Below are 19,554 nucleotides of genomic sequence, written 5' to 3' on the forward strand. Positions count from 1 at the left end.
TCTCATCGCCGCAGTAACCGTTGAGTCGTGTGTAGTGGTTTCGAATACTACCCGGGACAAATATTTGTGTGATGAGCCTAATTGTAAATGTATCTATGTAAGTAAGTATTTAAAAGTTTCATGTTTATCAGTTGTTTGGTTACCATAGTACAAGCTCTGCTTAGTTTGATATTTATAATATTTAATTATTATCGAATTACTTTTAATTTACAATACAGTGGTTATTTCACTATTATATACATAAAAATGCTTTTGAAAATGAACATATGTATTTATATTTTTGACGTTGACCATACAAAGTTGAACGACCTAACATGAAGTTGGTCAGCTGTATGAAGGTAACGGTGCAAATAAAATCATAATACTCAGCTCCTAACGGCGGGTTAATGCGTCTTAATTAGGGTTGCCATCCGTCCGGGTTTCCCCGGATTTGTCCTAGTTTAAAGGGCATCCGGGGAGCGTCCGCGGAAGGTTTCATTTGTAGACCGGGTTTTTAAAAAATAATAAATAAAAAAAATAGGGCCCCCTGCGAGACACGCACTATGCTCATTGCTCGCACACCACGTTCAACCGACGAACCAAGTATATTCACCATTCCCCCACTCCTCCCGTCGTGGTTGCTCTTCTTGTTGACATGTCCGGCTTTCGGACTCTAAAATCCGGGGTTTTCACGCGTGCTGTCCGGTATTCCAAATTTTTGAAATGGCAACCCTAGTCTTAATAAGAGTGTAAATAAAAAAGTTGATAAAAACTAGAGCACGCTTTACGCGGGTTTTTTTAGAAAGATGTTTACTACTGTTGACGAGTTAGACTATTATACGTCTGATCATGATGTCTGTCTCGAGTTCGGTTCTCAGGTCAGGCAAAGTCCTACTAAAGTGTTTTTACCTATTTACCTAAACTCGAACTTGAATCGAACGTTGCACAAAAAGATTGAGTAGATATCTGAAAAAAACATTCCCACTTTATTTTTTTTAAGTAACAAAATATTTTATCTTTGCTTTAAAGTTACGACCTAAGGTTAATACCTACTAATTTATGCACTTTCTAACTTTTTTGCTGCAAGCTGTAAATGAGGCATTTATTAAAAGTGGAACAGGCTTATTACTTGCAGTTTTTAGCTTTTTGTTCTTGCGAATCCATAGTTGGCAACTTTTCTTCTTAAGTTTGATATGCTTTTTTGTAATAATTTAACTCGACTTTAGGGAGGTTAAGCCGAGGAACTGAATTAATACAATCACCTAGCTTTGGACAAGTCGCTTGCTACCTACTCAACGATCTTTGTAGCTTTATTAGCAGTAGGTATCTACTTAAGTACTTACTGTTAATACTGAACTACTACTGGTCAAAGAACTCAAACATCTTTTCAGTATACTAGTGACAACTTATTAATTACAACTTCTGATCGAGAGATCGAGCTGAAGAAAAAAATGAAAACGTGACACTGCGTTCAACAATGTGCTAGCACGAGACATGTCTGCGTCTCTAAAGAATCAACATACTTTGTTATTTGTTTAGTATTGTATGCTAATGAAACGTCTACTTACCTAGGTAAAGCTGTTCATTTGTATTGCTTTCACGACTACTTATAAACGAGTTATAATTGGATGCGAATTTTTGAAGTGCAACGATAGTGCAACATACTTAAGATGTCTGTATCCAGGTTTTATTATAGCATAGAAATGGACGTGCACTTGGGCGCATTCTTGGATGACCAGAAGCAAAAAAGGACTGAAGGGATTGTAAATGGAAGGGAGGGCCATTATTCAGCAGTTTGACACAGAACTAGGCAAATAATTTAAAAAAAAGTTATAAGCGCTTATGCTTAGAGCCAGAGAAAAGTATTCGATGTTAACATTTTGAAATACATAGGTTATTACGAAAGTACCTATCTATATATTATAAATGACTGCCTCCGTGGCGCAGTGGTTTAGGTCGCCACGCCGATACCACTGCGTCGGGAGGTCGTGGGTTGGATTCCCACATGGAGCAATTATTTGCGATCCACAAATAATTGTTTCGGTTCTGGTTGTGCTTTGTGTTCGTTGTTTGTATGTTGGTAAAAGTCCCCGCCACACAAGAGCAATTCTTAGTGCGGGAGCTGTCTTTAAAAAAAAATCAGATAATATATAATGGACAGAGTGTAGCTTAGTACAAAAGGTGGATCATCGAGATATTGCAACAATTTAACTAACGTGCGTGAAATATTAATTTTAGCAACATCGAGTACTAAATTAATGTCTTGATTTGTCTTGTATGATTTGACATTCAAGGGTTTAATGGACAAGAATCACTTCAATTTTTTATGTCATTCAACAATCAACATACCTAACATACTCTCCATGTAACTAATTATTCGCACGAGGCACTCTGCACGTGTGTATGTTTAGCCAAAATGACATCGTGATACTTATTTAACTATTTTCAATTTGTTTTCAACTTAGTTAAGTACTTGCTCTATTCAATTACCATCTAAATAACATTATAATTTAACATGTGAACTGATTGCGAATTCTATTTAAAATACAAAAAAGAACAATAGTTGATTTTCTCCGCACACTGCAGAAGATTGAATTGAATATTTAAATTGAATTTACGATGAAATGAATAATATATTTCAAAAAACCATAGCACTACTTCCGCAATTCGAGCAAACATTGACATGTTCTTGATAAGGAAACTTAGGAACAACTTTTTTAACCCAGAGTAATTAATTGCACTCAACACAATAAACTCGACAATTATTTTTTTAAAGCTCTTCATGTGCGCTACTTAGAATATTAGATTTGAGCAAAGTTATTCAAGATGTTATATGAAAAAATTGTATGAATATTTATATTTATTTTATTTATGTGCAAAGTATCAAAGGTTTCAAAAAAGCTCGTCTTGTTTGCAAAGTGTCTGCGTCGCGTCGAGATAAATATTATTCGTAGAGAAATTCAATAACACAATTTATTGAAACAGTTGCTCTTGTTTGAGGAGAAACTACTTGTTTTTCTATACAATTGTGTATACCTAGCTGCATTTTGTGGAGAAATAACAAAATTCACGTGTCAAGAAATGTAATTTGGTGAATTGCATTTTGTTCGACCTCAAACAGACGATGAGTAAAGAAATTAAGTGCCGTGCGGAGCTTCAAAAATATCTAAGTATCTATGCTAATCACACATGTCATACTAAGTACATGTAGAGTCCAAACAATATTTGCAGATGTCCCATCTTCAGAGGAATAATGACTTAATACTGAACCCAAATCAAGTCGCTTACGCTTTTATTTCATTGAAGATACGACGTTAAGATTATTTATTTATTCTGCATGAGAATAAAATATATTAAATGACTTTTCCTTTATGCTACAGAGTACCTCTTCACTAGAATATTGTTTTGATTGCGATATTATCAGGTTATCGAACTGAAATTGCTTATATTATCAGAATAAAAACCAGTTTTCCTCAAAGTAGATTCTCCAATGTTTACCCTCAGACTAATGCCAATGTCCTGTGAAATATTCTAAACTGTGCATTTTTCCTGTCTCGTTCTAAATAAGTATGAGGGAAAAGGATAGTGTTATTGGCTAAGAGCACGTGCCAATTCACAAATGCCGAAACACGTGAGTATCCTTTAGTATTCCTATTATTTATTCAGGCAATAAAAACTATTAATAGGCTATATAACTGTTTACCTAGTCTGTAACTAAACGAAGTTATTTTATTCAATAATATTCTTCTAGGCACAATTACCGGGAAATTGTCTGACATCAAAAGTAAGGCATAATGTCATCATAATAGTCAAGTAATTAGATAAATAAGATGAGCTCTTTCAAGAAAATACTGTTCCTTCGTTAGCTTAAAATGTCCTTAAAACCTGTCACTTTTCTTTAAACTATTTGTAACCCAGTAGTACATTCTGTAGAGATCTTAACTTGTTTTTCTTAAAGTTATAATATAAGCTTTTGTTTGTTAAATTATTTAGTAGTTTTGGTTCTGAAACTGCAAAGAAATGGAAAACTAGCTTATAATTTCGGTAATAGGTAAAATTTAAACGTAATTTTCTAAAGACAATTTGGTTCAACGCATCATGACAGTGGGTCGTGGCATTAATACCTTCATCATTTATTTTCCTCAACCGTAATGTAGGGTTAACTCGTTTATTATATGATTTTACACCTTATTGTTATATGCTTAGGTCTATTTTTGACTTGGCTGAGTAAATAAGCGCAGTTTATAGCAGGTGATGTTCATGTTCATATTGGAGGTTGTATACGAAAAGTCGTTAGTACCAAGCAGGTTGTGTTCGGTGCACCATCGACAAGACAACTTTTTTATTCAATTTTTAATTGCCTTTAAAAAGTTTGGTAAGTATTTTTTTTTATTTCGTTTAGTAGTTAGTTTACTTTTTAATGAGAAAAATGAATTGTAAATGTAAAGTTAATTGATTATTGTTAGTTTACTTGTTGCTTGTGTCGTGGTAATTGTTTTTAAAATTTACATGAGTCTCAAATTTATTTTTATGTTCTCAATTAACGCATGGTAATGTTAATAATTTTTCAGTTTGTTAAGGTATTATTCGATTCCTTTTTATTGTCGTTTAACGTTTGCTATTAAACTCAGTTACTGTGCGAATAGTAAAGGTTGAAAACCTACATAACCCACTCGTCCATAGTGTGGATGAAAAACAATTTAAGCCAGTCTCATCAGCAAGGGTCGGTAAGGGGTTAGTAAAAAGTATTTTCTATACTTAAGTATTTCTTTAAATTCTGAAATAAATATATCATTAGCCAGGGCCACAGTATTACCATAAATTCTACAGTAACTCATAAAAAAGGCATTGTGTTTTAGAGCCTACATAAAAACCTACTTTGAGAAAAAGATTACTGAAATAAAAAAGTACTCACTGTCAATGGAGACATTTTGAAGGTAAACAGGAAGAACTTTAGTGTAATTATTGTTAAAATACGTTATAAAATTTACTGGTTTACGAATAACTGCGTTACGGAATTACTAAGATAAAATACATTTGCGAGTTTTTACTTTAATTTTCGCAATGAAAATCTAAACAGTAGGTATCTGTTTCGGTAAGTACCTAATGTACGTCTACCTACCTATTTTTAGTTTCAAAGATGCTGTAAAAACGCAAATACAAATTCTCTTTTTTTACTTGCCTACTATCAAATTCCCAATTTCCTTATCTGAAAGACAGATGAATAGTCCTTTATGTGAAGCGATTTTCCTTTCCCACAGCGTAAATTAAAACAAAGTCTAATGGATTTTGTTATTTTGAAATTGTTCCTCCACATTTTAAGGTTTATGGTTTTCTTGAAATAGGCAGATATAGGCCTATTTCAAGAAGACCATAATCCTAAATATGTGTCGTTCCTGGGCCAACACTGGTTTGCTTTGGGTCTTAAATATACCACGAAGTAGATAATATTATTGTCAAACGGTAATTTATAGTAAGTATAATATTAAATCCACAGGAACAATGAAGGTCCTAGTGATTTTAGCAGCCGTCTTGGCAGTGGTGGCCAGTTACCCAGTGGTGAAGACCTGGACCCTCCAAGAGCTGTCAAAGGCGATAGAATTGGAGACAGAACCTGCCATGCAGCCCTACCTTGAGGACGCTCTCAATCAAATTATGCTTGCGTTGTTCACTGGACAAAATATGGTAGGTAGAAAATTTGTAAAAGCTAATTTACGTAGCTTTGGTTAGGATATGAATTAGTATGAGTACCAGCTGTTTATTTTTGTAGCTTGAACCACTCGAACGGAAATTAAATCAACGAACATTCTACCTAAAACTTAACTAACGTAAATCTCGCAAGGTTATGTCGTAAAGTTTGCGGTTAAATGTGAATTGTTTTAGGACATCGTTATCGACAACATACATTAAATAGGCAACATTATTTCAAATTCCACCCAAAACATGGGAACAATGCAATCTCAAGCAAAACTTTGTGTTACTACCTACTATAAGACTAGTCGTTTACCAACTTACTAAAAAATAACTAGATTGCCAAAATGTTTGTAGTGTTGTACGCATTCAGACCAGCTTAGTTGCTATATAATTTCTTTAGATAACATAACATCAATAAGTATTTTTATAAATAACTTATAATTTGTTATAAAAACGCCCAGAGATGATGCCAAAGCCGTTTAAAAAAATCTCGAGCAAAAAATGTAATCGTTTAACTTGCTCATTTATAACATTGGCATGTTATTTATCCCTTAAGGTAAATCATGCATAAATTAACGTATGTTTGTTAAAATATTTTGTTAAAAGTCATAAATTTGACATAATAAATAAAGGTTGATGAATTAATTTTAATAAATTAAGGAGTGCCCGTCGCGTGTAAGACGTAATTTTCGTAAACATAATTTGAATAAAAAAGTGTAAGTACTTAGTGAACATAATCCTTTGATTTATTTAAAGGAGATTATTTATCATTACCAGTTATACTAGTAGTTTGTAAAAATGTTTCAGTGTACGTAGTTTATAAATTGCAATCGAGGAAATTTGTTCGAATCTAGAATCTTATGAATACATAACGGGTATAATTTTTTAGAGTGTAAATTCCTTGTTTTTATTTATTCGTATAGTCTCGCAAACTGTCAGTGATATCAAATCTGCGAAAACTTAAGATAAGGAATTTAACTCTATAGTTGTTCTGTACTGCAGCAATCATTACCTAAACGATATTTTCTTATTTAGAAACTCCATCAAGTGGTGATTCCATCCCCCACGGGGGCAGCCACGTGGACCGCACATGAGCTGGAGGGAGCGGTATATAACACACAGGACGGTCACATCAACGACGAATACAGGAACGCCATCTTGCACGCTTATAATATTCTTAAACAGAAGAATGCGACGGGGGAAGTGCAAGTACGTAACTATCTTACTACTATGTTTTAAGTATGAACGTTTGTGAAAATGGAAAAATGATGGACGAACGTTTGGTTACTCCGTTTAATAGTTAAACATGTTGAAAAATTGACATCATGGCTTATATTTCGCATTTACATACATAGGTACGATTACACTTGGTACGATTTTCCCTTGTCTCATTCGCATCCATATATCTTGTACAGGACCGCCGTTACGACTACTACGCACCTTTTGTTACCTACTAAAACCGTATTTTTACTTTTTAATGGTTAGACAATTTAAACTTGAGTTTCGTTCATATCTATACTTAGACAAAAACTGTAATTTCTATTAAGTGGAAACCACTCCTTATTCTCACGGGGTAAGCAAAGTTCAAAGAACGCTTCATTTTGCGATCCTTGTAAACCTTTTACTTTTTACACATTAAATTTACAAGTACCTTTTTTTAATTACGTGTCGTATAAATACGCATAATGCTTTACTTTCGTATTACAAACTTTTCTATACATTTTATAGGATTCTATCGAAGTGGCGATCCCAGCGATGGACGTGTCAGTATGGACATCGGCGGACCTTAACGAGGCATTAAACAACTACGCCACGAGACCAGACCTCATTCCTTACTTGGAGAAAGCGCAGAATGAATTGAAAGAATCTCTTGTTACTGGACAAGATAGGGTACGTAAATATTTTGTTATTCGTTTTTATTTTACTTAGCAGCGGCAAATATGTCCTGAAGGTAGCCGCAAGCCCCTGGCAATGGCCCGAGGCATATGAGAGAGGAAAGCAAGTAACAAATGGACGTCGTCGTCTCCATCATTGTCATTAATTTATTAATTTACTTTGTCACAGCGGCTTCCCGCTCTATTCAGGTATATTAAGTTGTTTGGCACAAGCTAAGAGTACAAGGTTACTAGGAGTAATAAGTACAATTTCAACTCAGAGGCCTTTAGATAGTATTTTCGGGGCTCTTCAGTGCAAAGCTGGACGCTATTGTCGTTATTTATAATATTATCATTAAATTGCGATATGGTTACATTCCAGGAGACGATAGGCATGGTGACTCCAGTTGGGTACATCCCTCACAAAGCTGACTACGAATTCCTTCCGAAACCTCTGAAGAATCTCATCAAGAAGACTAAAAAAGGATTACAGGTAAGCTGGAGAAAAGAATCACATACTTTTATTACCATAGTCCATGACATACTCAAGGGAATCCAGGGTATTTAACAAAAGGACATTTGATTATAGCGCCATCTATTAGTAAATGTCGATAACAATCTCGACTTTGTTCGTGTGATACCTTTTTGTGTAGACGTTAATCAACTTTAGACCATTCCACTTTTGCAAATATCTTTGAAATTTTAACATAGAGGGCTTCCACAACGCTTTTCAATTAAAAATACAAGTATTTCAAGTTCAATACTAATATATAAAGTCTATATATATTTTCTAAAAAATTCCGTCTACAGGCGTTCGGAAAATAGCAATCGTGTGGACTATAACGTTAAAATGAAGCTTTATTAAAATAGCCTTTTGTATAATACAACGATGTCATTTTCTTCCATGGTAGCCATAAGCTGTTATGGGTCTTATTTTAATACGTATGGCTGTATTAACACGTTTTGTATGCTATGATAATGGCTAATCTTTTTTGTGGTTTTACATTGTAGGTGTTGGGGTAAGAAAATTTTACTTTTGTAAATCTAATAATAATTCGTAACGTTATAAATGGTAACTGATATTTATTACTGAAGTTTTTAAGAAAGACTTATTGGGGTTTCTTGTTTACCCTTTTTTTTATTGATTTCTATAAACCAATATATGTTTGAAAATTAATTTAAATTAAATTTCAATAATTGCTCCTTTTTTCATCGTTCATAAACATATTTCAGGAATAGGTATGTTTGCCATTTTCATTGACTTACCATCCTTTAAATTGTCATTAACTATTGATACAAAAAAAAACATAACCCTCGAACAAATATGTCAGTTGGTATAAAAATTATCAAATTAATAATGTTTTTTCTTTTTAGGCTGCAGTTTCGTCCTAAGCAGTACCGATGATTGTGCTACACTAAATGGTTGTGATTTGACAGGGAACTTAGCCATAAGCAGACAAAAGACTGTTGAGTGGTTAAATAAAAATTTTAAATGATGTTGACGTTTTATTTCAATCAGTTCCGACGTAAAAAAGATTTTCAATCTTTAAGAAACATCACTGCTCTCTATTTTGTTTTATGTTTTAAGTCCTGTGAAGACGAGGGACTTTTGTTCGTAAACGAAAATCCATGAATCACAAACAATTTTTTGTTTTTTTAAGACAACTTCTGCACTTAGTATTACGCGGGGACAAATATACTCAATAACGGATATAAAGTACAACTAGTTCCCCAATTTTGTTCATCCAGGTATGGCTATAGGGAATAATTTTCCCGGAACTATGGGAAATAATTTTTTTTCGTCCGTTCACCTGGTTGAATAAAGCAGGAGGATAACAGGCAACAAACGCTTACCAAAAAATAATGTTTTCGAGTTATTTAAAATATCAAATAGTCTCTCTATCTCTACATCAGGGGTTTCCAACCTTTTCTTAGCCCGGGACCACTTTATATTATTCATGTTAAAAGTGTAATAATCACCCTGAAAATTTCAAAATTTAAAATCATTCGCGGACCATTTTGACTTCGGACCACTGGTTTGGAACCACTGCTCTACACTGTCGACACGATAGTATCTGAAGACGTTTTACAAAACAGTAGTAAAAGCTTATAATCTTATTACTGAGTAGACAAACAATGACAACATAGATAACTTTAAATATTTTACAGCTTTAATCCCGATAGAATCCACCATGTAATGCTTCGTTAACAGATTCTAATTGATCTATGGATTTATGGCTTGTTATTGTCTCTTTAAAATCATTTTGCCGATCATGGTTACAGAACATGATGTAGTCGGTCCCCTTAAGCTCATTCCCGCAAGATATTTTTCTTACACGAAACCCGGAATAAGATCAACTAACAATCAGTTAACCGGGATTGACAATGGAAATGTTAAACTACTTAGAATATCATACGCAAAAATCATCTCTATATCCCACTCCAAACCAAAATTCTGATCGGTTTCTAATTGTAGCGAGAAAAACCTACAAGTTAATGCAACACTGCAATAGGATTGTTTAACTAGGCTTCAATGTTCAGCAACGAACTTGGCTAAGTGTAGCTTGCAATCTGTACAACAGTTTACGACTAATGATATTTTACACAATGATTATTAAATTTCCAAACTTGAGGCGCCTTTTACAAACATCAAACTTCAATCTAGCTTTTTTTCAACATTTTCACCTAAAAGAAAATAGTGAATGCCTTCAAAATTCATAATTATCATGATTCCACATCGAATCTCATAAAAGTTTTAATGGAATAATTATAGTGTTGACAGCAAAACGAACTCGAGGACATTTTGTTTTTCATTTTTAAAGCTATTTCGATACAGATTGTTTTGATAGGGGAGGGGCTTGTGACCAAGTGACGACCCCACTTTGTCATCGATCGGTGCGGTTAAGCAGCATAAAGGATTTTAGATGGGTAAGCATCTACAACAAATTAGAAAAAGATCTCTAAACAAATATCAATAATTGAGGCAGGAAATGATTAACAACTTATTTTTCTTTTACATTCAAACCTTTAACTTAACTTTGACACAGGCCAGTGCTATGTGTTTACATAATAATATGGATGCAAGAAACACACTATCATCAGTTACCAAATTGGTCGCATTTCTTATAACTCTGACTTAAATACAACTAATTGCTAACAACTTCGTATTCATTTATATAGAAACTTACTTATAGTTCTTTTTTTCTCTGTAAGCAGCTGCATTTATGTACATTTGCCAATAAAGCGTTATACTATGTGCCAACGAGAGCTTAACCTCTAATGAGGCTGCAATTAAAACGTTTGCGAGTAAAATTACCGTAAATGGAGATTCCATTAGTATGTATACGTATTATCGGTAGCCTGTTGATCTGAGAACATTACTAGGAATATGTGAAGACGGTTAGTGGTCACAAGGTTCAATTACGGGATAAGTACCGGGTTCTGTGGGCAAAGTGACGATAGTTTCACCATTCATGTATATGTTACTGTAAAAGCCCGAACGGTGGTAAATCCTAAGATTTTCCGGTATAACCTAAGATTTACCAACTCGCAATGGTAAAAGTCCGAACAATTATTTTATTTCGAATTTTTACCTATATTCACTTGATGATGTCGAGATGTCGCCGGAGCCCCGCTTCGCGGGGCTCCTCCTTCTGAGTGGTTAAAAAAAAATAACCACGAAGGCTAAGGTGGGAGCTTGGCTTCGCTCGCTCCCACCTTAGCCTTCTAACCTAACCTACCCATGTCGCTTTGCCCAAAACTCCTTCTTTATAACTATGTCACAGTATATAATTATACCATGAAATAGTTATAAACATAGTTATGAAGGAGGATTTTTTTATATATCGTAACATAGTTTTTAAACTCTGGCTTGCTCGGACTTTTACCATTGAGAGTTGGTAAATCTTAGGTTTTACCGGAAAATCTTAGGATTTACCCCTGTTCGGGCTTTTACAGTAACATATAGATATATAATTCTTCTGTAAGTGTATATGTCACTGAACTTCTCTTAAACGACTGGACCGATTTTGATGAAATTTTTTGTGTGTGTTCAAGGGGATCTGAGAATGGTTTAGATTCACATTTTTTTCCGCTGGACAATGTATTTTTAATTATTTTTTAATTTATTAGACAGGACAACGTCTGTCGGGCCCGCTAGTTCATGTATAGACTTATAAATTGAATGGTATTGGTGGCCAATCTAGTATCAAAATTGTTAAAGCTACACAAAAGGTCTTTGACTAGGCTTCACAACATTTATCATAATTGACAATAACCGTTACTGACTCCTTACGTAATCTCCGAAAAACGGAGATTTCATAGATATCAATTAAGTGCTACCCATTTATATAATGATTACGCCAAGGGTTGTTTAACTCATAGATCGTTTACCGTCCGGTAAGCGCAACTGCCTATGAGCAACACAAACTGGCCGAGAAAGAAGGATTTTTTTTATAATTTTTCGAACTTCTCTACCGTAAAATTGGCGGTATTTCAACCCAAGGAGACGGTAAGCCTGAAAATACCATATGAAGAAGTTTTTTCAAAACTTTTTTATTTACTTACTCCTCCCAAACGCGTTAGGGGTAAGGCCTGAAGTCTACCACGCTAGCCAAAACCGTCGACCATTTGAATGGGAGGTACAAGCTTAGACCACTCGGCTATCACTACTCTATATTAGGTATAGCTGACCCGCGCAACTTCGCTTGCGTCACAAAAGAGAGAATGGGTCGAAATGTTCCCCGTTTTTGTAACATTTTTTAATGCTGCTCTGCGTCTATTGGTTGTAGCGTTATGATATATAACCTATAGCCTTCTTCGATAAATAGGCTATCTAACACCGAAAGAATTTTTCAAGTCGGACCAGTAGTTTCTAAGATTAGCGCGCTCAAACAAACAAACAAACAATCAAACAAACAAACTCTTCAGCTTTATATAGATTAGTATAGATTTAAGACTTACCTACTCGGAATATAAATTGTATCTTCTAGACTAATTTCAAACAGACAGACGTTGCGATTGAAATTCCTTTCCGGATTATACTTGGCTAGTTTATACTATAATCCAGCATGTTGACCAAATGGAATTCACCGGTTTAACCTATCTAAATTTCTAATACCACATATCAATCATATTAACAAATATGTTGATAAGTACCAAAACATTGAAGTTGTACGAAAATAAAAGGATCAGGGGATCTTTGTTATCATTGATAAGGTTTTGCAGTCGACTATTTGTCAATATGAACACGTTCGGTAGCCGCATGGATGGTATCAGGTGTCCAAAAGGCTATTTGATGGATTAGCCACCTTATGTGATTTTGTTAATACATTTTTAGGGCAAATTCCGTTGGCTAATCGTGTGACGTCAAGGATTAGACAGTAAATAAACAATGTTTTTGTTGTTTGCTCTTTCTCTCGTACTGTTTTTTGTTTAGAGGAAAAGAGACAGACAGTTATCTATTTTATTGTTAGAGCACGTGTTTACATTATGATTATGTTTAGCTTCAACAGGTCAAGGGTTAAACACCTGGCATGCGAATGATAGATGGATGGGCTTTAATCCTATTCTAAGCTTAAGCACGATTAAAGTTTAACTAACAGGATACTTAGTATTCCGTAAAGAATGTTGGTTATCTTTAATGACTACCACTGTGACGGGGCCGGCAGTGCCTCCAATTGCTGATCACAGTTACGGGTTCGATTCCCGACCGGAAAAGTACTGGTCTTTAAATGAATTTACATTAGAATATTTCTCAATAGTAGTCATTAGTAGCGCAGTTTGGTAACTTTTCAATAGTAGCGCAGTTTGGTAATGTGCTTCTAAATGGTAATAAGCTCGCCCCCGCATGGTGCTAACATTGTTAAAGGTGAAACGTTGATGTATTTCATACACCTCTGGCGTCACCTTTAGGCATAATAGGCGTGATTTTAAGCACGTATATTTATCTCATTGTTTGGTTTTGATCTTTACTAAAAAACCTTGAGCCTAATAGAAGCAAGGACTCTGTTTTCATTAAAAAACTGATTAAAAACTCATAGGCATGCAGTTTCTTATCAATGTTTTTTGCTTTATATTGTTTCCGCTAGTGATAGTTTGTAATACACAATTTCAAGCGGCAAGAGATGTTAAATTGGTGACAAGAACTATACCTAAGAGTTTAGTGCCCGTTTTCTTTGACTATGCCTTTAAAAATTTATGAGATAACAGTCCTGATAGAATTAAAGCTAGAAATTCATCTCGATGACAATATACGACTCTTAAAAATATGTTTTCGTCACTTATTTTTCAAGTGACTCACTAAATTTCTGACAGCTTTGACCCTAAGCTAACCACTTGATGATGAACTATTCATGATTGCACACTTATTTCGGTGTGTTTAAGACACAGTATTGGCTTGAATCAAAAGAAATACTTGATCGACCGTCGTCAATCTTTTGTTTGCTTGCCTCAACGCAAACCAGCGGAAATCCGGTTAGAATACTGAGATCAATTGATAGTATTATATGGATTCAAACGGCATAAAAAGATTCGAGAAGAGTCGTCAAGCTGCCATGTTTTAAACCACATTTCATAGCACTTAAGGTATCTTAAATAATTTAAACATTAATACTAAATTAAACTATGACTAAGTAACACAAAATGAAATATTTACAATTACACAATATATACCTACAATGCATACAAAAAGGAGTGCGTCACGCGTCGTAGAATTTCTCCTCATCATCGTCGACCGGTAACGTACCCAGAGAATGTTGGCAGCATTGCCATTTGCATTTATTTTAAACTAGCTGACACGGCGAACTTCGTACCGCCTAAAATATGCAAAATTAAATGTCTATTTTTCAATATTTCTGAGAGAACCGTAAGAACCTTCTCCTAATAATAACAAATACAACACAAAAAGAAGTAGTAAAATCGGTCCAGCCATTCACGCGTGATGCCGTGACCAAGAAAAACGGGTTTCTAGATAGATTCTTTCAGTTTTTAGATAGATTCATTTATTCCTCAGTGTCTTCGCCGCACCTCCGCTGTATTGCGTTAATCCCTAAGCTTTTAATTGCCTTCAACGACCTGTAAATACGATAAACAGTGCAGCCAACATCAGTGACCTTGGCGACAATTACTTAACCTGGATTACATAAATTATCAAGATTTATTACGTATTTAGATATATGTCATGTATTGCAATAAATAGCTACTGATACTGTTTATTGTCATTATGATTAAACCCACTATATATATTGGCATTTTGCAAAGCAATATCAAATTATCGGAGGGAAGGTAAGTGAGCAAGTTACATAATAACATTATATAACTGCACATAAAATAATATACGGCAGGACTATCCTAAAAAATAGTATATAAATCAAATACTTCTGACTTAATAAAATTTGCATCCACATTTACATGGCAATCGGGTTATTTGTGCAAGGATAAATTAAAAAAAGGACCATTCCCTTTTTCCGTAAAACCGGGCAAGTTAATGGGTTAAAGTTTAAGATTTATTCGTTATTTCCGTAATAATTCTTACAATCAGAATAGAGCGTTGACTACTAAACAACGCCTGTGAGATCTCCTTTATATCCAAGGAAACAAAAAAGTAAAACAATAGTTTAATAACTGTTTTCACCTATCACCATACGAATATTACCACAGTTTAAAATCTCCTCTATAGGCCTCCACCTTTTAATATTATTCAGGAAGCCAAAATATAGCTTGACTTCTTACTGAGGGATAAACTATATCATAAAAGTACATGCTTTGGACATCTCATCACAAAAATATCCTGTACCCAGATTAATTAAGTTTTCTTTTCGCAGCAGCAAAGAAAAAAAAATCTTCAAGATGAAATTCCTAGCTGTTTTCGCGGCAGTGCTCGCTGTGGCTTGTGCCAACAACACCTGGACCTTGCAGCAGGTGTCAAATGCTCTTCAGAGCCCTTACACCGATGCCTCTCTCAAGCCCTACCTTGAGAAGGCCCTTAACGAAATGATGGCTGCCATCTGGGCCGGAGAGGAGATTGTAAGTAAAAACATATTATTGAAATATCAATTAGTACTTTACGTAGTTAAGATGCTGTTATTTAAACAGACATAAAACACTAAAGCAATTATAATACCTACCAACTTTCTTTAAAAAAATCTTAGTTTCATAATGTCTATTTGAAAAAACAAAAAATATCAGCTTCCTTAAAACAGGCACTCAAATGTTTATTAATATACATATTTTAAGACCCTAATCGTTTAATAGACACTAGCATTAAATGTATGATATTTCTGACTAACCTTACTGTTCTATAACAGGTTGCCGTAACCATCACCGTTCCCTCTGCTGAGCCTTCTGGCTGGACCCTGGCTGAGCTCTCCGAGCTGCTCCAGAACCCTGAGACCGACCCCACCCTCATCCCCTACTTGGAGGCTCTCCTCAACCAGATGATGGACGCCATCGTCGCTGGTGTCCCCGTTGTAAGTATTATTCTATCAATTGTTTTGCTGATTAAAAACGTATATTGTGAAAATGTTACGTTATGATCTACTCCATGATGCTAAATTTGTGGATAAATACAAGTTGCATACAACTAGGAGTATACACAAATTTCCCTGATATTTCAACTTTGTTGAGTAATATTTAATTTCACCGATACTGGAATATTACAGAAAAAAATCTTGAAAATATGCAAAATAATTGACCATTATTACCAACGCAACGGTTGCAACTAAATGACATCATTACCAAGAAAAATACCACATAATATAACCCCTTGATATTAATGAACAACATGTCATCACCTAAGTCGCAAGTAAACGTGACAATGTCTTAAGATTTCGGGAGAAATAGGTAACATTTACTTGGAATAGTATTTCAAGACAATATCATATTATGTTTGCAGGATGCCGCTGTCGTCGCCGCCCCCGCCATGGAGCTCCACCACTACACTCTGTCTGAGCTGTCCGCTGCCCTCGAGGACCCCGCCACCAACCCTGAGCTCAAGCCTTTCCTCACGGCTGCCCTCGACCAGATGATGGACAACTTGTTCAACGGAAACCAAATGGTAAGAAGAATTTTAGTATCTATCTTTTATTCCTTTGCGGATCAGAAATCTCTCACCTCCGTGAAAGAAGCCTACTCCTAAGATTCAGAGCCTAAACGAAGAGAATAGCAAAGATTTAAAATGAAAAAGTTTGCTATGTAGAAATATGTAGTAATACTTCTAAACTAAATAAGTATTACTGTACTAAATGGTTTAACAACATTTATAGCGGTGGACACACTGGACACCATATAAGCTACACAGCCTTATAAGCAATAAAGGACCTTTGAAAAAACATGCACCTGCAAAAGAACATTTCGATTGCTAATCACTATTTTAAACTGTTATTTTCAGGAGGTTGTCACCATCGCCGTCCCCGCCGGTCTGACCCCCGTGGTCCCCGAGATCATCCCCTCTCCCGCTGACATCGATGCCCCCCTCCCCGCCCCCGTGCCTGAGGTGCCCGCCCCCGAGGTGCCCGCCTCCAGCCCTCTGGTCCAGATCATCGTCAACATCAACCAGCAGCAGGTAAATTCAACTATTCGTTTTTTATAGTATTTTTTATTTTAAATTTGCTTAGGCATTTGTCTGCTATTGTATTGTAGAAAGATCCCATAATTATTACATTTCAAACGCCTTCATGGTCCCCATGGTTTATGCGATTATTAAAAATAAATATAATGATAGCCGAGTGGTATAAGTTGGTACCTCCCACGCAGTGGTTGCAATTTTGAACCTGAGGCAACACACCAATGACTTCGAAGTTATGTGTGTTAGAAATAATTATCACTTGTTTTAACGGTGAAGGAAAACATCGTGATACAACCTTGCATACCTGAGAGTTCTTTAAAACAGTTCTTGAAGGTATACAAAGTCCTCAACCCGCAATTCTCTACCCCTCATTACGGGAGGAGACCCTTGCCCAGCAGTGGGACAATATTGGGCTTTTTCTTTATTTACTAATAAATCTTTTACTTTTTCAGGCTAACCCCACTCCCGTCGCCCCCGTGGTTGTCCCTGAGCTCGTTGTCGACCCCGTCATCGTTGTCGACGATGCCCCCGTGGACCCCGTCATTGTCGTCGATGACGCTCACGTGAGCCCCATCCAGGTTGTCGACGAGGCCCCCGTCTCCCCCATCCAGGTCGTTGACGAGGCTCCCGTCTCCCCCATCCAGGTGGTCGACCAGCTCCCCGCCAGCCCCATCCAGGTCGTCGACCAGGTTCCCGCCAGCCCCATCCAGGTTGTCGACGTTGCCCCCGCTGCCTAAGGACAGAGTACAGAAGTTCGATAAGATTATACCATCTGATCTTATTTTATAGAATAAATGCATAAATAAATTTCTTAGTTTAATTTTCAAGCTACCGATACTTGCACTGCTTGTTTAGTAGACGTTTTTAGTCTTCCACCATCTAATTTCTTGGAAAAGAGCAATGAGAATTTACGATTACCCTGATAAAGATCCCTGCAGTGAGAGTATAAAAATAATTGTAAACTAAACAGCAATTACGTCGGCAAAATATCTGTTAAACTGATCTAATTGAAGTTAACCCCAGAATGTGATTTCAAATGACTGACGTGATTTGCAAAACATATCAAATCAATCTTTTGATAGCTGGTATCCGGACCACTGATTTACTGTTTGAAAGCTACCAATTTTCACGTTGTCGTATTCAGACATTTGCATGAACGGTACTGTGTAGTGCAGTTAGTCATTTGCCGTGTGGTTCGATTGTATGCCAGGGTTTTGTGTGCGTACCCGATAAACAGAGTAACCTGCGGACATTCCCAAATAACGCGACTACTGCTCTATCAAAGCGAAACCGCGTTTGATTGCACGAATTCCAATGAATTCTAACTATTATGATGTGAATGTTAGTTTGGATGATACTTAGCTCGAATTTTGATATCATTGTGGTATAAATTCGTTTTCTATCTACTTAGAAGGCAGTGGATGGCTGATCAGGAGGGTTTCAATCTCGGACTAGGCAATTTTTTCTAGGATTTTACAAACTTTTCAGTTTGATTATCTTTAATAATATTTCTGAGTTTAGTTATAGTATATAAGTATATACATAACTGATAAAATGGAACCCGGTGAGATGGGCTAACTTTGCCACGAAGTGGATGCCACAAGAATCAGATGGTCGGAGGCGACGGGAAAAGCCCAAGCAAAGATGGCGTAATGATCTGGACGCGTTCTTAAAAGGATGGCCTGATGTAGCAAGCAAATTCAATATAATTCTTAAAACAATGAGATATCATTTGCAAAGTCATATTTAGATGATGGCGGTGTTTTAGACAAGATACCAGAGGATTGATGAGGTGGGATTTACAGTTAGATGAATCACATGAGCTAATGTCAACTGTAGGTTATTTAGGTGCGCAAAACAATGACCATGTCGATGATAAATAAAGATTATTTAAATAAAAATTACATCACGTCTATTATTACTTCGAGTTAGACGTATAAATAATAATAAGTATATGCATCCCAGGAGATCTTGAGAGAGCTAAGATTTTTCAACGAGTATAAAGCCGTTAAAGTTATTAGTTTTACCTATACCTAACAACTGATTAGCCACCTTTACACACACTCTATCGTACGTTCTTAGGAGCGTGTAGGAATACGCGCGGGAAAGCAGCGCGGTCATCGCTCGCAATTTTCTTCGCGGGCTTGACAGATGAGCGCGGCGCGTAGTCTTTCCTTTCTTCTTGCACCCCCTTTAGGTAAATACGCGTGCTCTTTCACGCGCGATTGTTGTTTCTTGCTCGACAGAGTGTGTGTGTAAAGGTGGCTAATGTCCAATGTAGAACGATATAAATGATATATAGTCTCCAGCCGTTATAAAATGAGCTCCCACTTCATACTACGGTTATGTTGTAGCCATTCGTTTGCAGCAAAGAAAAATAAGGTGAAAACTCACTTGCTGATAACTTGCTATAAATAAATTGTAGGTCCTAATTCGCGATTA

The 19,554-nt window shown here is 35.9% G+C and overlaps 2 protein-coding genes across 6 annotated transcripts; both read left to right on the forward strand.

Annotated features, from left to right (window-relative positions):
* Positions 1-4,199: 4,199 nt before the first annotated feature.
* Positions 4,200-9,043, forward strand: LOC142980104 (uncharacterized). 5 transcript variants are annotated; one of them, XM_076125410.1, is made up of 6 exons: positions 4,200-4,354; positions 5,477-5,664; positions 6,709-6,882; positions 7,402-7,563; positions 7,930-8,040; positions 8,559-8,585. In XM_076125410.1, the coding sequence occupies exons 1-6, from the start codon at positions 4,234-4,236 to the stop codon at positions 8,568-8,570; spliced, it is 768 nt and encodes a 255-aa protein (XP_075981525.1). In that variant the 5' UTR covers positions 4,200-4,233; the 3' UTR covers positions 8,571-8,585. The 5 variants fall into 5 exon arrangements, with proteins under 5 accessions (XP_075981525.1, XP_075981524.1, XP_075981526.1 ...); XM_076125409.1 differs by lacking the exon at positions 8,559-8,585 and adding an exon at positions 8,922-9,043 and having other exon boundaries at positions 4,201-4,354; XM_076125411.1 differs by lacking the exons at positions 4,200-4,354; positions 8,559-8,585 and adding exons at positions 4,556-4,713; positions 8,922-9,043.
* Positions 9,044-15,352: 6,309 nt separating this feature from the next.
* On the forward strand, positions 15,353-17,919 carry LOC142979894 (uncharacterized). The gene is made up of 5 exons (XM_076125121.1): positions 15,353-15,572; positions 15,854-16,015; positions 16,441-16,602; positions 16,936-17,109; positions 17,565-17,919. The coding sequence occupies exons 1-5, from the start codon at positions 15,396-15,398 to the stop codon at positions 17,847-17,849; spliced, it is 960 nt and encodes a 319-aa protein (XP_075981236.1). The 5' UTR covers positions 15,353-15,395; the 3' UTR covers positions 17,850-17,919.
* Positions 17,920-19,554: the final 1,635 nt, after the last annotated feature.

This window comes from Anticarsia gemmatalis, chromosome 17 (assembly GCF_050436995.1).
Source record: "Anticarsia gemmatalis isolate Benzon Research Colony breed Stoneville strain chromosome 17, ilAntGemm2 primary, whole genome shotgun sequence".
NCBI lineage: Eukaryota > Metazoa > Arthropoda > Insecta > Lepidoptera > Erebidae > Anticarsia > Anticarsia gemmatalis.